This window comes from Ornithodoros turicata, chromosome 6 (genome assembly GCF_037126465.1).
Source record: "Ornithodoros turicata isolate Travis chromosome 6, ASM3712646v1, whole genome shotgun sequence".
Taxonomy (NCBI): Eukaryota; Metazoa; Arthropoda; class Arachnida; order Ixodida; family Argasidae; genus Ornithodoros; species Ornithodoros turicata.
The window spans coordinates 69966016-69990523 of record NC_088206.1 but is presented as its reverse complement, the minus strand read 5'-3'; the positions used below and the strand labels follow the sequence as shown (position 1 = coordinate 69990523).

The 24508-nt window shown below is 45.0% G+C and overlaps 1 protein-coding gene across 1 annotated transcript; it reads left to right on the top strand.

Annotated features, from left to right (window-relative positions):
• Positions 1-7344: 7344 nt before the first annotated feature.
• LOC135398714 (homeobox protein Nkx-2.1-like) lies at positions 7345-24302 on the top strand. Its single transcript, XM_064630099.1, has 5 exons — positions 7345-7510; positions 22472-22821; positions 23359-23773; positions 23977-24067; positions 24140-24302. The coding sequence occupies exons 1-5, from the start codon at positions 7345-7347 to the stop codon at positions 24300-24302; spliced, it is 1185 nt and encodes a 394-aa protein (XP_064486169.1).
• Positions 24303-24508: the final 206 nt, after the last annotated feature.

Below are 24508 nucleotides of genomic sequence, written 5' to 3'. Positions count from 1 at the left end.
TTATATATATGTAAGCGTCACTACTCCTGAAGCATCACGGAACACTTGAAAGAACTGGTAGCAGTGGCGCATAGCCAGAAAACTATTTCGAAAGGGGTTTTACGTGAACTTTACATGGGAGAGGAGGATTCTTCCCTCGTTTCCCTCCCCCAAATGCACTACCAAAGGTACCATTTCGTGTGGGGAGGGTTGAACCTCCGAAGCCCCACTGGCTATACGCCATTTGCTGCAGGAAATCCAACAGTTCTTCTACATCAGCACCATGCGCAAAGTACCAGAGAAACACACACACACACACACACAAACATTCCAGATGTCACAAGTACCCTCATTTACAAATTGGTGCTTATGGGTGCTGAGCCGGCGGTGCACACATTCTGTGTCCCTTTAATACCCAATTTTGAAACGTCCACAGTGTTATTGCTTCACACCTAACCCTCTCCCTCCACCTCCCTCTCTTCTTCCTTCACACGTATACGTGTTACTTATTCAACCTAACCTAACCTAACCTAACCCAACCTAACCTAACAAACTCTATCAAGAAACCGAGCGCGGTATTCCCAGCTATCCCCATATTCCCTCCGACCGTCATGGCAACGTCTGCCGCATATGACTTCCCCGAGATGTCATTATCATCACATAAGACTGATTCGACCGTGATGTCTATTTTGAGGGAGTCGTTGCTTCTTTTCCCGTTTTCGGGAAGTAAAAGGAAAGGAAAAGAAAACAAGGCCTGAGTGATGCATTCCCTGGGAGAAGGTCAGAGGTCTGAGCCCCGGTTGTGTTCCCGGCTCCCCTTCTTTATGTTTGAATTGTTAACAGAACGGGAAGAGGACCTTGACATGTGCCGATATATAGCGAGATGGAGATGTCCAGCGTCTTTTGTCATGCGAATTTTGTCAGCCCTCTACCGATTCAATAACGAGGTATATTTTCGTGTGTGCATTCTTTATGGGATACAACAGCTGAACGCGCGGAAGTCTGTGTGCATGAAATCGCTTCAGTGTCTCTGGTATATGTTTCTCTCTCTCTCTTTTTTTTAATTTCGTGTTAGCACCGCGAAGCAACTGTGGATATGAGTGGCGGATGCCCTTTTGTGTCAATTGTCGTGTATCGAAATTGACACAAAAAGGCGTACTCCCGTTCTCTCTTCAAATTAGAAGCGATAACCCAATCATTCGTGGCAATGGTTGACGCAGAACGCGCTATGCGGTGAAGTTCAGTTTTTAGAGGCCTTGGAGGTGCCCGGGTTCGAATCCCGGTAACGGCTGTGCTGTCTGGGGGTTTCTTCTGGGTTTTTCTCAGACGCTTTCAGACATACGTCGGCACAGTTCCCCTTAGAAGTCGGCCCAGGGCGTCAGCCGTGACGTTGCCCACCTATGTGAGGCCGACAACGGCGCGAACCCGTTCACCGCCTCCATCAGTTTTTAGAGTGTGACACGGACAGATGGAGAGAGGACAGTAGGAAGGAGTGGGGGGACAGTGAGTTTTAGTATGCGTCCTGGGCAGACTTCAGAGGGAACTGTGCCGACATTCGTCAGGAAAGACTGCCGGAAAACCTAGGGAAAACCTGAGACAGCACAGTGGGTGCAGTGTATTTGAACCCACGCGTTACCTCCTAGGGCTCGGCGTGGAAGGTGGTGATGATGATGATGGCGATAATAATAATCTTTATTAACGTGCCCAAAAACAGCCAAAGCCTTGGTATTGGCGCACGTAGACAATGCAGTACTTACAAATATATACAGATTACGCAAAACATAGCACATTTAGGACATATTCACAAACGAGAACATAACAGGAAGATATTCACATTGATACATACAGTACAAACATACAGATATACAGTACATGGCATTAAAAGGGAAGGAGAAAAAAGAAGAAGAAGAAAGACTGTAATAATAATAATAATAATAATAATAATAATAATAATAATAATAATAATGGTACCGTGGTGTTACACGTTACACGTAAGGAAGGTGATCATCCTAACCACTAAGCTATACGACCTGTTTTTTCTTCTTCTTCTTCTTCGATTCCGTATGAGCACCGCGAAACAACTCCGGCTATTAGTGGTGCAGGACATGGGAGAGAGGCCAGCATATAGAGGAACAAGTAAGCAATACGGGTCATACCGTCATAGTACGCGTCCTGAACAAACTTTACGGGAAACTTTTTTGGAAGGACTGCATACTTTGCGAATACCTTATATACAGTCCCCATTTGATGTTCTTTAGCATTTCGTTAAGATCAAGAAATCGAATGAAATCAATCCATCAATTAATCAAACTGTGCCGCTTGGAAAGTGAACTGTCTGAAAACACTTGGGAAACCTGAGACGGCACAGCCGGTGGAAGGATTCGAACCCACCATCTTCCGACCTTCAGCGTGACCTTGGAGGTACTAGCACTCCAAATGAGAGAATGTTGTATCCACTCAGCCAATCGTAGTGGCTCTGCTTGTCACGTGTCCGACGCCGACTTCGAGCCTTGCCAACAACGTCGACAACAAAGATGCTTGCACGTGTCAGTGTCGTCAGGTTTTCGATGTGTTAATGTGTGAAAAGGTGAGCGCTTTTGTGTGTGTGTGTTTTTTTTTTCACTCCTTTATTTATCTTTCTTTGTCACTCTCAATATGCAGCTAGGAAGTAACTCAGCGCCTTACTCCCGTGTTTTATAGGATTGGTTTGGATTGGATTGGATTGGATATGAAAGAAAAATATGGAGAGGTTAATTAGTCCCGACCCAGTCAGGACTGGCTACCCCAAAACGCGTTTGTGGGTGGAATAATAGAGCCAGAAAAAGAGGGGAAAAAAAAAAACAACAGCAACTTTATTACGAGATGATGAATGGGGAGTTTCATCGCCAGGGGGCGATACTCTACCCCATTGCTTGTGGTGATGTGGGGGAATGAAATAATGAGGCCTTTCAAAATAAGGATCCAAGTCCTATCGTGTCCAGAAAGGTGAAGAGAGCTTTGAGGGCACAGCGTTGGTGGGCTGGATGTGGCCCGGTGACCAAGCCAGGGACCAAGCCAAGGGACCAGGAAAGAGGGGGGAGGGATATGTTTATTAGACGAAAAGGAAAAAAAAAACGGGGGGAAGGTCAGCCAAACGAGACGTCGGCTTGCTATTCCAGAAATAAATAAATAAATAAAATTAAGAAATAATAAATAAAAGAAAAGAAAAGAATTAAAGAAAGAAGGAAATAGGAAGGAATAAGAAATAAATAAATAAAGAAAATTAAAAAATAAGAAATAAATAAAAAGAAAATGAATTAGGAAATAAAGGATGCACTAACAAGTGATGAAAGAAGGATGAGGTAGAGTAAAGTGAAAGATGACAAAGAAAAAAGATGACTAACAAACGGTGAAAGAATGATGAGATGGATCACAGAAGATGACTTCAAAAAGGAAAGCACGAGGTTAATGCGTTGAGGGTGAGAGTGGGGCACAGAAGAATGAGATTGCAGGACTGAGTTCACAGGCTGTTCATAAGACCTGAATCTCTCAAGAAAATCAGAACTGCTTTGGTCACAGACCGCTGTGTGTGATCTCGTACTGGGCCGAGCAGAGTGGCCAGAGAAAAGTCCGTGCACCGCAGCTCGAGTAGGCTATTTATGTAACGTTTGGTGTATCGAAAGTTTCCCGTTTACATTTTGGTATATAGCAACTATTCAGATATGAGCGGACCACTCCTCGCGTTATTAACTGTGTACTGGCACAAATCTCTTACTCTTTTTTTTACTGTCTTACGACTTCAGTATACATACCTGAGTAACTCGGGGACGTGGTATACCTCCTCCTTCCATGCGGGACGTAAAATACATGACAAGGTAAATGTATACAAGATACCCACACTCTTAAAAATGAACTTCACCACATAGCACGCTCCTAGCCAACCATAATCTCAAATGATATCGTTATCTGCACTGATTTGTTGAAAACGGGGGGCGTACGCCTTTTCTGTGACACTTATGCTGTTCATAATTGTCACAAAAAAGGCGTACGCCCCCGTTTTCAACAAATCAAGGCAGAAAACGATATCATTAGAGATTATGGTTGGCGAGGAGCGTGCTATGCGGTGAAGTTCATTTTTAACAGTGCAGGTTCGGGGTGCCATGTTTTTTTAGATTTCAGCGCGTACACTCTTAAAAATGAACTTCACCGCATAGCACGCTCGTAGCCAACCATCATCTCGAATGATATCGTTATCTGCCCTGATTTGCTGAAAACGGGGGGGGGGGCGTACGCCATTTTTGTGACAATTATGAACAGCATAAGTGTCACAAAAAGGCGTACGCCTACTGGTTTGAGCAAATCGGGGCACATAGCGATATCATTCGAGCTGATGGTTGGCTTGGAGCGTGCTCTGCGGTGAAGTTCATTTTTAAGAGTGTACGTCAAATGGGCCCTCACTGAACTATGACTATACAGCGCCGTACATGATTGCAGCCGTCTTACTTCGGGGAAGCTATCAACCCGGTTTGGTTGATTAATCGATGTGCCATCAACCTGATACCGCATCGATAATTACCCCTTGCAATTCCAATAGAACATAGCGCAGGCGGGAGAACCGCTTGTTTGACGTCCAATTTCGGGGAATGTTTACTGGCATCTATTTTCTTTACATTGCCTCGAAAACGTCGGGTACTGAGGGTACTTGAACTGCGGGTACTCAAGCAGAAGCGACCTATTACTGTTGGACGAAAGGTAACAGTAATTACAGTATTATAAGACGACACATTAAACATCGAGTACATCATGTTTCTTTATCGCGTGCAATACCAGTTCCTGACCTTCTTCATATCACCTTTTAACAAATAACATGCTACAGTCGCCGTCCTCATAATCGAAGAAACCAAAATAAAAACAATGGATGCATTCATATACCTCCTTTCAAAAGTAACACCCACTAGCGACATCTACGTGGAGCCAAAACAAACATCAAAAGTCAACTGTCCCCCATTTCTCGCTCCTCCAGCGCAAAAAAAGAAGAAACGAAAACACACCAAGTAAAGAAGAATAAGAAAAGAAAAAAAAAATACCAAGAGACGAGGTCTCTAATGTCAACACAGCTCGCGAAGTTCCCGCGTAGTACATCCCGGCAGTGCTGCGCATGAAAGGCTAAAGCACATACCTTCTGCAACCTTTCTGACAGCTCATATACCCGCCTTTGTTTGCGAAGAACAAAGAAAAAAATAACCTCGCACAAAAAAAGAGAAGGACGATAATAACTCGAGGAAGAATGATACGCAGCGAGAGAGACATCAGCGACCGTAGTTTGCACGGCTCGCCGCATGGGGTCGCCCCCGCAGCTGTCAATCAAAATCGCAAGACGCCCGTTCTTCTTATTCTGTTCTGCCGTCTCAAAGATCCACACAGGGGCACGTCAAGTCGATGGACAAACATTAACCGATAGAAGCGTTTTCTGTATAGCATCTGTTTCCGCACCTGTTTCAGTTTTGCAATTTACGTATCAATGCGCGCGCATGCATGAGAATAAAGGCGGTCAATTTACGTGGTTGTACCTCTTGTATATATGCAGTTCGCCGGTGTGGGAAACAATTTGTTCGTTTTTTCAATTCGTATTGCAGGTGAGACCCTCAGCTAATGTTGACGTACCAAGCGCTTCGTTTTTACTTTTATACACACTAACCACCGAACGCACGAAAGTTGTGCTCGATTTCCACCAAACTATGTATATGGACAAAGAATAAATGGCATCCATTTTTTTTGCTCAGCGAATTTGTGACAACAAATCGAAAGCAAAAGAGTTAAACCCCACATACAGTGCGCTATATAGCCTCTATGAAAATATTCCAATAGTAAATTGCCGAATCAATAGTAGATATGCCGAATTTGGTGAATATTATACTGCGAATATAGTCTGAGGGCCAGCCATTGCACAAAGTGATACCGTTATGACTTCTTATTTGTAGATAGCGCGGCACATACGCCTTTTTGTGGCAACTAATATTACTGCGTAAGTCACAGAAAGGTGTGCACCTCCCGTTTTCAGCAAATAAGGGGAGAGAACGCTGTCATTCGGGATGGAAAGGTGGAATTCCGTGTTTATAGGTGCGTTCGTGGCGTAACAACTAACGATGTGTTTCTCTTGCTTTTACAGCAAATGTTTAACGAGAAATTTGACATTTCCGAGCTAAAAGTAAGGCAGTAACTGATTAATGGGGTATAGCCTGTACGCTTCTTTTGACAGTTCACTGGTAAGCGAATATGGCTTCCATATTGTATTTGATTCCAGTGAGAGCGTAAAACTGTGAATGCCGCATGCAATAACACACAGGTGGCGCCACGGGCGGCGAGAGCGATGATGCGCCTAATAGTGACCTGCGGTCTCCATATTTCGTTTCAGAGCTAAATCGGACCCTCCTAACTGGCAATCACAGCAAGAGTCGACAACGATCGTACGGCGTAGCGATTCCTTTTACAACGTACTCCATTCACGATCCTTTTGTAACCCATCCCCAACCACTCTAACCCCTGACACGGAATTCCAGCCGCCACCGAAAAACTTCACTAATCAAACCGCTTCCAGACATCTCAAAATGCTTCCGAATGAATACACAACAAGCATCTTCCCGATCCACTTCCTTCGCATCTCACACACTACCGCATCCCCCCTTCCATTTCAAAGAGAGAGAGAGAGAGAGGAAGAAGAGAGAAAAAAAAAGTACTCCTGCAAACCTAACGGTTCTGCAACTCACGCCGAATCCCCATATTCAGCAACAGCACCACCACAGGTCACGCCTTTCTCGCGAACTCCACCCGCTGCCCATACATCACACTTACGTCACGCCTCTCCTCCCATCCTCCTCTCTGCTCGCTTCGCGCGTACAAAGCCGCGCGCGCGTGACCGCACGAGCTGCACGTCACGCGAGACGTCACATGGGCGTAACACTTGCTCGCTCCGCCCACTTTTAAACCCCGCCTTAAGCTCGTTCGCTCCGCCTGCCTGTTATTTTTTTTCTTTTTTTTTTTTCGGGCGCTCGCATTTCGGCAGGATTTGATTTCGTTGTGAAAGATTGACAAGCAGGGAGGAGAAGCGAGATATGAAAGAGGGGAAAGGAGGAAAGAAGGACCGAAACAGAAAAAAATAAGGAAAGGAAGCCGCGTGCGAAAACCTTCGAGCGAGACGCGAACAGACGTCGACGACGCCATGCCGGAGTTCCGGTCGCGTGAGACATGTCCCTGAGTGTTAAGGAATCGCCCAATCACCAGCACTCGCAACAGCAGGATCCGCCGCACTCGACGCCCTTTTCAGTGTCGGACATTTTGAGTCCGTTCGCGGAGTCTCCGTCTCAGGAGGAGTTGTCGTCGTTTATGATGAACAGTCACTACGGGATGCAGCTGGGTGCCAATTCCTTCGGCGGGACACAGTACGGTGCCGGTCCGCCGGATTTGGCCGCTCACTACAGCGACCCCGTCCGGCAGTCGGCAGCGGGATGGTACGGCACGGCAGGCCCGGACCCGCGCTTCGCAAGTGAGTACTGTATGTACCACGGATTTTTTGTCGTTTCCATATTTTGCCGTTGGGGGTCCCGGTACTCGCTTTCAGATTGAGTCCCGCTTGGTGGTCTCTGAAAACACAACTTCACCGCATATCGCTCGCGAATGATGTCGTTATCTTGCACGATTTCCAAAAAAAGGGGGAGGGCGTACGCCTTTTTGGATACCAATCGGATACGGCAGTACCAATCGGTACGCCTTTTTGGATGCTAATCAGCGGACGCCAATCTGGATATATATATATATGCTAATTGCCACACGCGGTGGTGACGTGTTATTGCCGAGCGATCTGCCTGTCTATCCGGTTCATTGTCACAAAAGGGGCGTACACTCCGCTTTCCCCTCAAATCAGAAGCACACGGAGTGTGGTACGCGGTGAAGTTTTGAAAATGCATAGTGTCCCGTTCGAATGGGGGACAATATATGCTGCGGGGAATGTACAAGTGACGTCACAAATGACATTCATAAGTACAAAGTTTCTGGCACTTCCTGTGGGCTTTCGCTTCAGCCACCTCTATATAGCGTATATACCAAGAAACAGCCGTTTATTCTCAACTATGTTCCCTGGAGGGATCTCTCCTTTGAACACTGGAATCGGCAGCCTGCCTCGAAGTCGGACATTGGCGTGGTGCAGAGTGTATTGTCATCAAACTCCAGTGTGTATTGTCATCAAGTTTATAGCAGACTCTATAGCTATGGAGTACAAGGGCGTATTGTCATCAAGTAGTAGTGTAGATTTCAGCAGCGTACACTCTTAAAAATGAACTTCACCACATAGCACGCTCCTAGCCAACCATCATCTCAACTGATATCGTTATCTGCCCTGATTTGTTGACAACTGGGGGCGTACGCCTTTTCTGTGACACTTATGCTGTTCATAATTGTCACAAAAAAGGCGTACGCCCCCCGTTTTCAACAAATCAGGGCAAATAACGATATCATTCGAGATGATGTTTGGCTAGGAGCGTGCTATGCGGTGAAGTTCATTTTTAAGAGTGTAGAAGTAGAGTATGGAGTATAGTAGTATTTAAAAAATATATATTTTCAGGAACAGTATAGTAATACACCACGATCGCTACACCGTTTCCCGAGACACAGACGAGGTCAGACCGCAGACGACAGTTGTAGTAATTACCAGAGGCGCCCGATCTGCAGCTTCCAAAATAAACAATGTGTTGGATAGTTGAAAATGTCAAGTGTGGGTTATATCTTTTATTTCTTGTTTCTATCTATTACGTTTTCTTTTTCTTTTTTCTATCCATGCGGTAATCTAGTCTGAGCATGAAAATTAAAGGTTGATTGGTTGATATGTCCGCAGAGGTTTCGTTTTTAGTTGACGTAATCAATAATCAAACCTAACTGAGAAGTAAGAGGCTGACGTTTCGCGCGCGGAAAATGTTTCTGAATTTGAATTTGGCAGTGTTTTTCTTTTTTTTTTTTCGTAACGAGTATACTTGTATAAAAGCAGACAACGCCTATATATTGCGGTGGCAGTGCAAGTTTCGGTTTTGTTCCTCTCTTCCCGCGTTCCATAATTATTTCGCCGTTTTACGGTTGATTGATTTAACGTTATTGAAATAATTGACAAAATAAACATACTTTTTATGGGAGTTAAGGGCTGCGACAATGCGATGTACCGCTTAAAACGATAAGTCGTCCTTTTGAACGGACTATTGATGTGGATGAAACACATTCGTATGCCTGTAAGAAGAACGCCAATTGACCCCAGATTGGGTGCATACATTATTGTGATTGAAAGAATCTCCGCCGGAGCGCGTCAGAGCTGCAAATCTTAGCCGGCGGCTATACCATTATACACGGAGGGGTGCACATACAAGGTGGAATAATCCCGAGATCATCTCCCTTTTTCTTTTCTTGTTTTGGTATATGTACAGATTGGTCGGTTAGTTAAGCAGAGATTACAGAAGAACGTTCTGAGTGTTATACGGACCAACGTCCAACCCTGTCCGACGGACCAACACAGTGTCATTCCTACGCTTGGCATCTTCTATTAGTGACACTTATTGGCAGAAAGTACACTGACGATGTTCCCCAAACTCATTTCACTTCTCTTCGGCGGCGAACCGAGTGCTTAGCCTCGATGGCAGGCGTTGAGGTACGGGTAAAAATAGTGGGAAAAAGCGAAGGGTCCGACAATCACAATATTAATTATATATCAAAGTAATATTTTTCTATTATATACTATTTTGCTATTATATACATTCTATTGTATATATAGTCAGTCCCGAAGAAGGCGGAGCTTCCGCCGAAACGTAGACTTCCCCAGACCCTTAGTTTAAATGCCAGCTTAATAAATAACTTTCCCCTACTCCCTACTTCAGTCTCTGGTGTCTTTTCTCCCCTATCTATATTCAACATCCTGGTCGTTCGAACCTCAATTTTGTAGCCTTCTATACTTCTATATATATATACTTCTATTATATTTTTATTTATTATATATATTATATTTTATTATATTATATACTTTCATACATTATATACATTTTATTAATATTATATATCACAAAGTAATCTTTTTCCACAGCGTGTTTATTTGGTCTTACTACAGCGTGACGCTGTGTCGAAAAAAATCGTGTCAATTATACTCTCGTTATTTTCGCATCGTCGCAGCAGTCTCAGCGATCTGGCGGCGGCCATTTTTGTTCTGGCACATCTTCGAGACACGGAGTAGTGTGAGACCAATTAGTTTAATGTTGGAAGGAGATCAGCAGGAAGCGTTTCTAAATCAAGTAATACATATCATTTTCAGGGAGGCATTTTGGGCGCACGCTTAAAAACTTTGCTGCCGTTCATTTTTATCTATATATGGTAATTGCCATCATCGCCTATATGTGACACTTACTTCAGCCGTGTTGCAAACACGTAGTGAAAGTGGCATTCGCAGGGGAATACATATCCCTGTCACACAGAAGTGAAACTACAGTAGTTAAAGAGCGCAGATCAAAGTCTGCAAACATTCCAATTAACAATGTCTGATTGAGATGGTAAACAATCGCGCTTTGTTTGCGGGGTAAATTAATGCAAATAAATATACTCACTTGGTATATACTTACAAAGTAATCACTGGACATGTGGCTGGTTGTTTATGGAATATAAAAGAGCGTCGCGGGCTGTATCTAAAACAATATGCGAGTATTTTTAAATTGAGTCCAAGCATGCGTTGCGTTAATGTAGGAATTTACACTATAAAAACCCATATATAAACCATGTTTATGACCTAGTTCGTTACATCGATATCTATCGTCACCTATTAGTATTCCAGCTGAAGGTAATACGACAAGAGAGAATGCTATGGATATCAGAGATAACACACAACATGGATACCAATGTCTCCACTGCAAGCAGTAACTATAAATCAATACTCCACAATAAAAGATGTCTGTTTTTTAGTATTCATACGGTTATAATATTTTCTCGTGCAAAACTCCCTTCGTTTTTTTAGAGGTAATTTAGCGGAGTAACCACATGTAAGCAAGGATCGGCGAACATAACATCAATGGCTCAGGTTTATGCTGATCATATTTTCAAAATAGCAAACAATATACATAAAAGAACTGACTAGTGATAAGTTGATAGCAGACGCTTCGAAGTATACCGATCTTTCATTTGTCCTGTCCTTTCGGTTGTTTTGATCCTTATTGATAATTAGGATAAGACAAGTTTAACTGGGTTATGGTGTTGCGGCTAGTATACACTCTTAAAAATGAACTTCACCGCATAGCACGCTCCTAGCCAACCATAATCTCGAATGATATCGTTATCTGCCCTGATTTGTTGAAAACGGCGGGCGTACGCCTTTTCTGTGACAATTATGAACAGCATAAGTGTCACAAAAATGGCGTGCGCCTCCCATTTTCAACAAATCAGGGCAGATAGCGATATCATTCAAGATGATGTTTGGCTAGGAGCGTGCTATGCGGTGAAGTTCATTTTTAAGAGTGTAGATGGCTGCCCTATAGGAGCGCCTGCAGCTCCAGTTCTCCAGCTCTAGCATTAAAATATGATAATTGATTTAGAAGCAGTCTTTTATACCGCTATCTTTTTTTTAAGAAAGCACAGGGTGCTCTCAGTGTTTTGGGTTGTTGTTGCTTTGTGGGCCATCTTCCGGCAATCTTGCAAAAGGAGAAAGGCCTGTTGTCCAGTGCTGCGACAGCCTGGTTGAGTTGATGTCTGGCTTGGCTATATTCTGGGCAGTGCGTGATTATGTTGTGTGTATCCTGAGACTTTGCATAATTTGCAAAGGTTTGGGTCCGCACATGTAGCAAAGCAAGCGTTTGGGCTGGTTGGTTCATATTGAATTAAAAACAATTAAAAAACCCCCGGTGGGTATAGGACAAGGACAGAGGATAAAAGGACAAGGACCTGCACTGACGGTTTGAGTCCGAGAGCCTTAGCGTGCTTTGTAGTTCCTGTGTATAGCGCTCCGAAGTCGTGTGCGATGTATGGCTGTTTTGACTGATCGTTCAATTCCTTTTGGAATTATGCTGTCTGCTTCAGTGTTGATGAATGCAAGGTAGTCCACTGGCCTCATTGTTTGTTACCATATTGTGCGGGAACTTCTTCTTGTATACTTTTACGGAGAAGGTTCTTGGCACCTGCCTTTGTAAAAGGGATCGCAGATATCCTACTTTTGCTAAGGGCTTCCTTTGCAGCTCTGCCTGCACGTTCATTTCCGAGGATGTCGCAGTGATACGGTGTCCACCGGAGGGATATATTGTTTGCTAAGTCTTCGGCTTCGCTGTGCGCCTTCATGATGTTGTGCTCCGACGGTCCTATACTCCATCCAAAAGCAGGACCCACAGGACCGTATTGTCTTAGTGATAATTAAATAATACGCGATAGTTAAGTCTATATCACAATCACGTGTGTGACAAAAGAGACGACAGATTGATTGATCGATTATTTAAAAGAAAACCAGGGAGAAATTGAACTTGTCTCCTGACTAGTTTGTTTGTTTGTTTGTTGTTTTGTTTTTGGAGTAGCAGACGACAGAGTATGTGCTTACTTAGCGTTCAACAAGCAACAAAAGCTCCCCTTGCCTTCTGTGATGGAAACCCACCGTTCCGAGGGTGGAACGCACAAACGCAGCACAAGCTTCAAGGCACCTAGAAACATGAGATTGTAATAGACCTATCCCTGTTTGTAAACAAATGACGTCATAGTGTTCGACAGCGCCACCAATTTGGTAGAGTTGAACTATACGCTGGAAGCTAGGGGGAACAAGGTAGCACCCGAAAGCCACGGTCTTGAGGGGATTACGATGGTCCCTGCAAGGTACGCGACCCTCGGTCCTACTTTCCTTTCAATGGGAGGCAGCGAACAAGTTCCCATTCGTGGAACCCAGCCCTCCCATTTCGATTTGTTTCGTCTTCTGTCTGTCTACGAACGTCATGATGACGTTTCTCGGGTGGAGGTCTACCGCGGGTGTTTCACGAAAATCCCCAAGCTGAATAATTCGTGAATAATTCGTCCATTGAAGAAATTCCTGTTTGGTAAAGATCCTTGACACAACGGCTGTGAACTGAGTAGCGAGCGGCTCATTTGCATACGCTCACTAATTAAATAAACATCCTAACTTTTAAATTTTACTTCACGCGCTTTACGGAATCTGTTTTATGCATCGGGACCTTCAGCAAAAAATATTGCAAAAAAAGAAACCCTGGTTGACACACGGGGGTAACGGAAGATAAGGAACAGCCGCAAGAGATGTTTAATATATTCCTGATCAAAGCGACTGGCAAACGTCCCCATTCGAACGACAAACGATCCAGACTCCAGTATACTTTTTAAAATGAACTTCACCGCATAGCACGCTCCTAACCAACCATTATCTCAAATGATATCGTTACTGCCCTGATTTGTTGAAAACGGGAGGCGTACGCCTTTTCTGTGACAATTATGAACAGCATAAGTGTCACAAAAAGGGCGTACGCCTCCCGTTTTCAACAAATCAGGACAGATAACGATATCATTCGAGATGATGGTTGGCTAGGAGCGTGCTATGCGGTGAAGTTCACTTTTAAGTGTGATATACACGAAATGTTACAGAGGGGAGTCATCAGGGAGTCGTCCATCCCGTGGTCTTCACCGGTCGTGTTAGTATGAAAGAAGGACGAAACATGGAGGTTCTGTGTCGACTTCGGGAAAATAAACGCTGTAATTAAGAAAGATGTCCATCCATTGCCCAGGATAGATGATATTATCGATATTGATTGATTACTGATATATGCTCCACGGGTCTCGATATTTTATATAATCGGTCTTGGCATCAGAACTTTGCAACCTTGTAGGCACGACATATGCGACAACTATTACCTCCTAAAAGGTGTAACTCCTCCACTTTTTTCTTTTCTAAGCGTGCAATTTATTCGTTTCTTTCTTAGAGTGTACGCGGACACGTTGGCAAATGTTCTACCGAGGCTCGAAAACAAAGAGGGAGAGAGAGAAAGGAATCGTTATAACTTGCTAGAAACGATTTTCTAGAAGCTATAGACAGATATAGGAATCATGTGCACGGATATATCCTGATGCATATATCGTGCCTTCTAACACGGTTACCCATTCTGGATTACTAGCCCCATACTATAGACAAACTGCAAAAGTATAGCTGCGCAAAACAAGACGCGAATGAAAAGCCGTGGAAGCTTCACACGTTTCCATGTATCACATCCAGGGACGTACTTGAAGCATTGACTCGCCCACGGCATTTCGACAGATGAGATACGTGCTGCTGAACAACACTTCAATGAACGCCTTTCAATCACACTTGTCATTGCGTGTAGTGTGTGGACGTTCCATTTGTGGAGCTCCCGCAAGAGTACCGTTGACGTCGGATTTCGTCCACGAGTTAACCACATCCGACTTAACAACCAAAAAACGAAACGAAAAAACTGCACACTCTCTCATATTTGTAATTATAACCCCACATCGACACGGGGTCTTTCATTTTCCTCGCTGCGCAACGACAGTGAGACTGTGTACCGGCTTGGGCTGAATTCTGTGACAAAATCTCTCAATGCCATATACGTATGTACGTACCAGGATTTTTCTTATATATGCGGGCTGACTTAATACTACAATGAATGCCTCCAATATCGTGCTCTATAACACGTGGGGGAAAACCTCAAATTAAAAGCTTGATTAATTAATTTAAGTAACTGGTCATGTCGTATAGTTGTATACTCTCTTGTACATAATGTAATAATGTATACAGGATTTTTTTTTATAGATGTGGGCTGCATGGCTTTATATATACGATGAATGCCTCCAATACCACAATCGGCATGGGAAGGAAAACCTCCAGTTAACAACTTGATTAAATAATTTAAGTAATTGGTCATGTGGCATAGTGGCATACTCTCTTGCACATAAGGTATACCAATATGACCAGGATTTCCTTTTCTGTCTTTTTGTTTTTCTCATGTGAGTTGTCTTTATATACAATGAATGCTTCCGATATCGCAATCGAAAGGAAAACCTCCAATTAACAACTTGATTAATTAATTTAAGTAATTCGTCATGTGGTATAGTTGCATACTCCCTTGCACATAACCCACTTCGCCGTATAACCCCACATGCAGAAATTGTGGCTAACGGTGATGAATGGAAACTGTGGCTGCTCTCGAATAAAAACAAATACTCTGTATGACTACGAATTTAGCCACAAACTATTCAACGAATCGATCACCGGTCTCACTTAGTGAGTAACTATTAGGTTATAGGTTAGAAGGTATAGGTGATTCAGCGGCACACTCTTAAAAATGAACTTCACCACATAGCGCGCTCCTATAGCCAACCATCAGCTCGAATGACATCCTTCTTTCCCCTGATTTCTTGAAAACGCGAGGCGTACGCCTGTTTTGTGGCACTTATGGAGTTCATAATTGTCACAAAAATGGCGTACGCCCCCAGTTTTCAGCAATTCAGGGGAAAGAAGGATGTCATTCGAGCTGATGGTTGGCTATGTGCGCATAAAATGTTGCGAAGACACGAAAACCGACGGACTGTATATACAGGGTGTTTCAGTTAAATCCCCGGGCTAAATAATTCGCGAATGGGTGCACCAATCCACGAGCTTTCTTTTTTACAAGTATCTGTCCGATACCACCTACAAGCTGCACACCGTGTGAATTAGTGGGAGGCGCTCATTATTAAAATAAAAATGCAAATGAGTTTCGTAAAAAGCGTAACTTCTAAAGCAGGGCGCTGTCGGCATTAAAATGGGTACTACCCCTTTTGTGACCTTCAGTGGACACCTTTTACAGAAAAATCTGCCACCGAAGCGGGTCATTTGTTGCAGTAATTAATTGGTTTCGGTTTACGTATTTTTTTCGCGGCTGGTCGCGGCGAAGCGCAAAAGGGCGTATTTCATTGGTGTAATTCATTGGTGCAATTCATTGGTGTAAGGACGCAATTCATTGATGGATAAGGGAGTGAAAGAGCGTCCTTTTGTGCTTCGCAGCGACAAGCCCCGACAAAAATACGTAAACCGAAACCAATTAATTACTGCAACAAATGACCCGCTTCGGTGGCAGATTTTTCTCTAAAAGGTGTCCACTGAAGGTCCCAAAAGGAGTAGTACCCATTTTAATGCCGACAGCGCCCTGCTTTAGAAGTTACGCGTTTTTACTTCACTCATTTGCATTTTTATCTTAATAATGAGCGCCTCCCACTAATTCACACGGTGTGCAGCTTGTAGGTGGTATCGGACAGATACTTGTAAAACAGAAAGCTCGTGGATTGGTGCACCCGTTCGCGAATTATTTAGCCCGGGGATTTAACTGAAACACCCGGTATACGTATAGGGGGAGTTGGTTTCGTATTCCCGTGAAGATGATTTTTTTCGAAAATTCATAATGAAACTGCAGCAAATAGACGGCGATAAATTTGTTAGTATGTTTGTTTGCAAAGGGGACAAGAAAAAGACAATTTGACGAATTCAAACAACTCACGATGAATGAACTGACGAATTCAAACAACGTTGTATACGTTGTTTACAATTTGACGACAAATTTGTCGTCGTCTACTGCTTCAGCTTCGTTACGTATAGAACAGCAGAAGATCAACCACGATTCGAACTGATGATGATGATGGCAGGTGGTGTTGATGACGATGGGACTGCTTTCCGTAGTCGGACACGCTCAGAAAGGCAATGTTCACGACTATCGCAAGGGGGGAGGGGGTGAATCGTGCGTCCTGGGACGACTTCACGGGGAACTGTGCCAACATTTATCTTAAAGCGTCCGAGGAAAACCCAAGGGAAAATACTCTGACAGTGCAGACGCCGGCGCGCGAACTCGAATCCGAGTGAGCTGCGCAAGCAGGTAATAGAAACGGAAACGGTATTATACCGGCAATATAGCAGGCAACGATAACGGAACCAGTAACGGATACCGTACAGTCAGAATCCATACCTGCCAACAGAAACGAAAACGAAAATAATTTACGGTAATAATTCGGGTGCACAGTTCTTATGATGACTTGCAATTTGCTAGCGCGGGTAACATACGTGAAAAACATGCATGTTCATATTAGCTGTTCAAAGAAAGCACGTATGCATATTTTCGAAAACGCGTTGTCTGTTCAAGTCCTCAAAAGAGACATTAGAAGATATACGTAGATGTATTAAGTTTTGTCACGGTCTGAAAGCTTACTCTAAAGGATAAGAAGGAAAACGACAAAGGAGTTGGTCGGCACCGCAAACCGAAACCGAAACAAAAACAACACTGGTGGTAACAGAGGCGTCAACAAAAAACGAAAAAATATTCCGCTACCTTTCCCTGGCTCCATGGAATATTTCTCTCAAATGGCCCTCCTATCCACCAGAAAGGATCTCACCAGCACCAAGCGCTCGAAAAAGAAGAAGAAGAAGAAGAAAATGCACAGGCTGTCGTGGCTATGGTGCTGCTTTAGAGACTGCAGCTAAGATGCTATTTCAACTACCTGTTTGGTGACGGTATAATCTTTCATTGAAAACACCTTAGACGATGATTAGTGACAGCCTATGCACTGACCACGGAGGAACCTTCTCGTAGCACTTCTAGTGCACTCCACGTCAGAAGGACAATACAAAGAAAGCAGAGGATAACCGCATAGAGGTCTGCATATACCTGGCATCACTAACCGCGGCACGAAACTCACAAAACACATGACCTCAACGCTGATGAGTATACAGCATGGCGGACGACACGCATACTGCTCGGACGCAGATGAACTCGGATGAGCAGATGAGTCTGGTTCCACATGACGTCATCGACACAGACCAATACCATCCGGGTGCATAAGAACTGAAAGCGGAAGCAGAAGAACAGCACCATGTACTCGGGGGTAATCACACTGAGATGGCATACTCTGTGTTTCCTTGCTTCGCGTCGATTGAGAACACAGCGGCTGACGAACATTAGTTGGTGAACTTCATAGCAGACGAGCTCTGTTGCAGACGGACACCGTGTTCGAGGTAACGAAATCAATAGCAGACGAGCTTTGAAGCAGACGAGCACGTTGGCGCACACTGTAGCAGACGAACATGATTGCAGACGACAAACATGGTTTCAAGCGGCACGAACTGTTTAGCAGCTGTCGATGTCGAAAACGAAACGGTCAGGTCCGGTACAGCGCACTAAAACAACGTACCGTCGCACATGAACTGGATTGCAGACGACGAGCTCTGTAAGGCGCACAGCACGTTGCGAGAGAAACGCGGTGTAGCAGACGACTTTCCAAGACGCGCGTCACCTCACCGACTGACCCTTTCAAACCCGGGGCCGTCTGTATGATGCAAACGGGGCGGAGCATTGAAAATCCCAGTTTCGACGCTGTCTTCTTGAAGATCACCACTCTGGGGCAGACGAGCACACCTTGGGTCCTACAAGAGGTTGGAAAGGGAAGGAGGGCCACCGAGTACCCTTACGCGAAAGAGGGTTCTTCCATGGGAGCTTCAGCTACATAGAAGGAAGCCTTTTCGGAGCACTCAGCTGGATGGATGGGCGCGACTCGTATCCAGGAGTGGGTGTTCGAGAGATGTCTTGTCCGCCGAGGACTGTATATGGCGTTCGTGGATGATGCTTATCGTTTCGTGAGATTTGAGGGCGCGAAAGCGTGTGGATGCAGTGATCAGTTCATGTTAAAGACGGGCAGTGGATAGAGTGTGGAGATGGGATGGTTTGGTGTGGGTGATGCATTTATATAGGACCACTTCGGAGAGGTCAATACGACATATGGATCGAACTTAATTGAATTGAATTTATTTTCACTATAAGCGTGGGGGAGGCAAGAGGCAAAAAACAAACAAACAAACAAAAAACAGTAGGCTTGTGTAAGCGTTCAACATGATTCCTTATTTATTTATTTCTTCGGCGAGTAGGAAGTTCTAACTTCAATTAGATTTTGCGTATCACGATCAGGATTTGGACAACTGGGTTCGGCTTTGGTAGTAACGGAAGCTTCTGTGCGAGTTATAGGATATACACCGTAACTTGCCTTTGTTTCTCCTTTAGTTGTGTTTGAAGTGATGCAACGAATGGTGGGATGTGTAGATTAGAAGTGGAGTGATTTTAGTATATATGTGGACGCGATGCACACCGACTGTTCTTCCCTCCCTGTCTTTGCTGCATCTCTCATTAATAAACCAAGGACTAGGAGTAACCCAGCGCCATACTCCATTATACATATACTCTCCTGACTATAGAAAATTACTAATTCCGATTTCAATTTTGCGATGGACTTACTTATTTGGAACGTATAAGAGCGCGCGACTAGCTTCATGTGAGGAACTCAATTTTCATGAACCTGTTAAATTCACTGTGGAACTCCACTTCGAGTTAGTTAACTGGTCTCGCTGGGTCAGTTGTTGACGTTACTGGTCCCAAGTCTACGGTTACGACCCGCCTCAGGACGATAGCAACTTTGGAGATGTGGTACAAGCTGCGCAGACATGTCGCCCGAGACGAGGAATGTTTAATGCGGAGTACCATGTATTCATATTTCAGTTGAGAACCCCCATGAAGGAAAAATTAGTCCGTCGGACCGATCACTGTGGCATCGCTCATGATCATAGAGCTGTCTCGCAACGTAAAGACAATAATTATCGTTATCATCGGCAATTAAGTTTCCTTATTGTGTCACCTGACTTAGTCAGCCATACCAACGCGAACTCGTTTTCCTGATCCCGCAAACAAAGTTGCGGTCTGCAGAAAGGCAGACGCAACGTCCCTAAACACCCGCGAGCCATTGTGTGTATACACGGCTAAGACAGAAACCACTATCTTCCGCTGGGACTAAAGACAGAGCCCTTGGACAACAGGAAGCAAAATTCGCGAAGCAAACAGAGCTTTTCTAGCCGTCGTTCCCTGAACACACAGGGACCGAGGACAGCGCATGGGACAGACATGTCGAAGGAATAAGCGAGATGTTTTCCTAACACTTGTGCGTCGGGGCTCAGTGGGAGACGTAGTCCTTATGTGATCAATATTGCGAAGGGCGCACTGGGAAGGTTCGGTTCGTGGTGATATATGTGGCAGCCAGTCGGCGGTCATGCCGTGCGGTATAGTAGAGGTAAAAAGTGCGCGAATGTAAAGGTGTCTCTCTACGCAGAAACTGATTCATATCATGGATCGCAACGCAAAGGCTACAATTGCAGGTGACCAACTGTGTAGACGGATCACAACTGTCGACTCATGGACAAATTTGTGTTGGATGATGATGATAATAATAATAATAATAATAATACCTTATTTTGCAACCGTGAGGTCTACCGGATGGTGCACCACCAAGGTCAATGGCAGTTTAAACATGGCAGAAGCAGTACAAAAAGCAAAACAAAAGCAAAACAAAACATGAAGAATATACACGAATATACAGAATATATCTTCAAAAATAAGAATTATTTAGGATGTTTTCGTTGTTCTTGAGACGTGAAAGGAATTCTTGAAACTCGAAAAGGCGAAAGAGTCTTTTACTGGGTATATTCCGGTTCGTTACCACTTTCGTATTACTTTAACCAGTAATAGGTGACTGATTCAATAAAGAGCAGCAACAACTTTATTTTCACGATGATGATGATGATGATTGGGGTGTGCCATCGCAACAGATGATACGCTCAACCCGTTGCTCGTGACGTAATCTGCTGAAAACATAATTCATTAATTCTAAATTCATTCATTATAGTATGTTCACTAAATTATTGTGGAATATACTTAGTTGTTTCGTCACACCCTATCGTACAAGTTGTTTCACATCAGTTTGTGCTCAGTGCGAAGGGAGATAAACGGAATATAAATATATAACGGAATCGGGAAAGACGAGTCACGTGTTGTAACTGCTGCGTCCGTGATTGGTCACAAGCACGAACTCACTGGGAAAACTTAAGATGCTGCCGCTCAGATGACTGATTCCCAACAAAGCGAGTTGGGTTGACCGCCTGCAACCACCAAACAGTCAAGTCGGCGTATAGGCACTCGGGATACCGCAGGGACTAAAAATCAAATAAACCGTCTTCACGGACCCTGGATTCTAATGGATGTACTGATATGCATTTTTCCTCGGCATTTGTTTATTGAGATGAGATTCACAGGCTATAGACTGAAGGTGCACTCGCTTCCGGGGCCACGTCCGGTACTGGTTGTGACAAGACCACTTATAGATACAGAAAGCCTGCGCGTGCGTCGACGTGACGTAACAATGAAGAGTCAGCCAATCAGGATCGTGTTTTCAACGGCCGTAGCCAATCACGAACGTGCTTTCAGCGGTCGTGACCATGGAGAAAAACCACCGTCGTCTGCGAGTTGTAACTGAACGCCCCCGCGTATTAAATGGAGAAACTTGGAAATAAGGCGCCAAACGGTCTCAATCTTTCTCAAAACTGATTTTCTGGAAAGCGTCGAGCATTTTTTTGTCTAAATATTTAAGTCTGCAGGTTCCTGGTGAGCTGCAATCATTTGCGGGTTCTTGAATTCGCAGAACGGTGAATCGCAGACGAATTCTGCCTCTTAATTGAAAGAGGGAGAGAAGGCAACGCGCAGGATCTCTCTATCTACAAAATGAACTTCACCGCATAGTACGATCCTAGCCAACCATGATCTCGAGTGATATCGTTATCTGCCCTGACTTGTTGAAAACGGGAGGCGTACGCCTTTTTTGCGACAATTATGAACAGCATCAGGAATTACACAACGTCATGTGTGCGAACCAACTACGGGTATCAATCCATGCCTCAATTTTTAAACAAATTTGCAAATTTTGTAAAGCCTGAGTACACACAGGCACAGTTCAGAGGACTCTTCCGCTCATATTTAGATGTCAATTATAACATTAAGCTATTTTAAAATGGTAAACCTTAGTATGGTTGCGTGTGCCTTTGGCTAAAGGACACTTTGCACAGCGCTGTATTTCTTTTTTCTCTTTTGTGTGTACCATCTAGGTGAGAGATGAACATCCACGAACAGTGGAGTACTTGTACTGTACATGTAAAAAATGTTATCAATGTTACTACTGCATAATCACGTTGCAATAGACACTGTAATGGCGCACAGATATCCGCCGACTGTTTATGTTTGTCTGTATGCATTCCTGTTTATCGGTCCAGGTACCTCGTCAGGCTCCGCCTTTTGTACCTGGACCTCATTTCTGTATTTTTGGAAATGAAATAAATAGAAATAGAATAGAATAGCATACTGTCTCAAAAAAGGCGTACGCCTCCCGTTTTCAACAAATCAGAGCAGATAACGATATCAGTCGAGGTGATGGTTGGCTAGGAGCGTGCTCTGAGGCGAAGTTCATTTTTAAGAGTGTAGGTGGTGTTGGTTGTGACCACAAGGGCATATAAAGATAACGTCACATTTTTGTAGCGATCTGATTGGTTTAAGCGTTGTCAGTAGAATACGGGACAAGCAGTGACGCTAACGAGTGCACTCGACTTTCGATGCAGTTTCCAGATTGATGGGAGGCTCGGCAGCTGGAATGGGAAGCGCTGCTGCGTTGTCCGCCTGCGGAGGTCCCGGAGGCCCCGGCTCCATGCACCACCACGTTGGCGACTCCAAATCGTCTTCAATGTCAGCAGCTGTATCCGCATCCTCCGCCGCCGCGGCGGCCGCGGCTTGCGCTGCCGCGGCAGCTGCCGCAGGAATGCAGTTCCCCTTGGCGCAGAGGCGAAAAAGGCGTGTACTCTTCACTCAAGCGCAAGTGTACGAGCTGGAGAGGCGGTTCAAGCAGCAGAAGTACCTGTCAGCGCCTGAAAGGGAGCACCTCGCGAGTCTTATACACCTCACGCCTACACAGGTAACTGTGATTTACGGCTTTGACGTTGGCTATTGCTGGCTTACGGCTCTGCGACAGCTTTTGGTTTCTTCGCAGACAATGGGCGCGTAAAGTGGCTGCTCCGGAGCGCGAGTGTTTGGCACTCCTACCGTTAAGTGGTTACGCTCGGACTCCGAGTTTCGTATACGCGAGCGCGCTCTTCAAGCGCCTGCTTTTGGAGGGTGCACGACGGTATCATGCTCCGTCACGTGACCTCTTCCCTCCTCTCCACGAAAGCGAAGCAAGAGAACGCAGGTCGTAGGGGTATATAGTAGGTCGGCAGTAGAGCAGAGAGAGTAGAAAAAGAGAAACGGTAGCACAGCGAGCATGTTCAAGCGTCCAAGTGCCGTTTAACAGCTGCTCCAGGAGCACGAAACTCTCGGGGAGCCCGAGAAGGAGTAAGAGAGCAGCTACTTAACGCGTCAATTGTTACGGAATAGTAGACTTTAAAGTTTGCAGATCTTTTAGCCAGGGTTGTTTGTGGCAATGGACTTCTCACGACACCTCTGCTACTTGCAGGTGAAGATCTGGTTCCAGAACCACCGCTACAAATGCAAACGGCAGGCCAAGGAAAAAGCAATGGCCGAACAGCAACAGCACCACCCGTCGCAGTCTCAACACGTCTCCTCGCAGCCTCAAGGTGGGCAGCAGCACGGGTCTCAGGGGTCCCCTCGAAAGGTCGCCGTCCCAGTCCTGGTGAAGGACGGGAAACCCTGTTCGTCGGGAGACGAAGACGCTGCCGGCTCACCCTCTGTCGGAGACGTCATGCTCGGCGGTTCAGGTCATCAACGACATCATCATCATCAACAGTCGGGTGTTGGTAGTGGAGGCCCTGGAAGTTTGAGTCGCGCCTGCAGTTTAGCGGACGCGTCCCGGGCCATGTCCCAAGCTGTGTGTATGGCTCCGCAGAGTGGAAGTCCTCTAGGCCTAAATGGTACGGTACCAAATGCTAAGCCTAATCTATGAAATTGCATGTAAACATGATTTTTATAGTGTGTTGTTCCCTGCAAACTTGCTCACGAGACGTGTTTTTGTTCCACATTCGGTCTATGGAACCTTTCCACTTTTGAACCTTGTTCTATATTCGCTTCTCTGGACCATGCATTTTATCTAAAGTCCAACCTTTGTCTTCTGCAGGCATGACAGCGTACGGCCAGTCCAGCAGTGGACTCGACCTCAACGCCTCTGCAGCAGCTGCTGCCGCAGCTGCAGCAGCCGGCAGCGCCATGTGCCCGTCCTACCTCCAACTTCAGGGCCGGACCTGGTGACTGGACCTCTGGGACGCCTCGTGACCTTCAAGGCGCGAGGCGCCCCAGCAGTCGCACGGGCGGCCGCAATCCTATCACATGTGCGATGAAGTTCAACCCGAATACATCGAAGAAGAAGGAGATGACGAATCCATCAGCGAGGGCGACGACGTCGTTCATCCTTGTCTCGTCGATGAAGAAGGTGGACTTCTGTGATGAAGAATACGCATTCTTCGAGACATGCTTCAGAGACAGTGCATAGTTGTATTCGGACGTAGAGGTGAACTCTACCACGAGCGCGCAACACTGTGCACCCTTACACATTACGGACTTCGTCTGAGGACGGTAGACGGCTCTTCAAAGATCTCTCGTTGACGAACGCTTCATGGCTCGAGTCCGTGACGTGCTTCTGACTTCGAATG

Coding starts and splice junctions, on each gene's coding strand:
- LOC135398714 (XM_064630099.1), top strand. CDS start 7,345: ATGAACAGTCACTACGGGATGCAGCTGGGTGCCAATTCCTTCGGCGGG. Junction 22,822..23,358: donor TACACCTCACGCCTACACAG/GTAACTGTGATT, acceptor TGCTACTTGCAG/GTGAAGATCTGGTTCCAGAA. Junction 24,068..24,139: donor GCAGCAGCCGGCAGCGCCAT/GTGCCCGTCCTA, acceptor GTGACCTTCAAG/GCGCGAGGCGCCCCAGCAGT.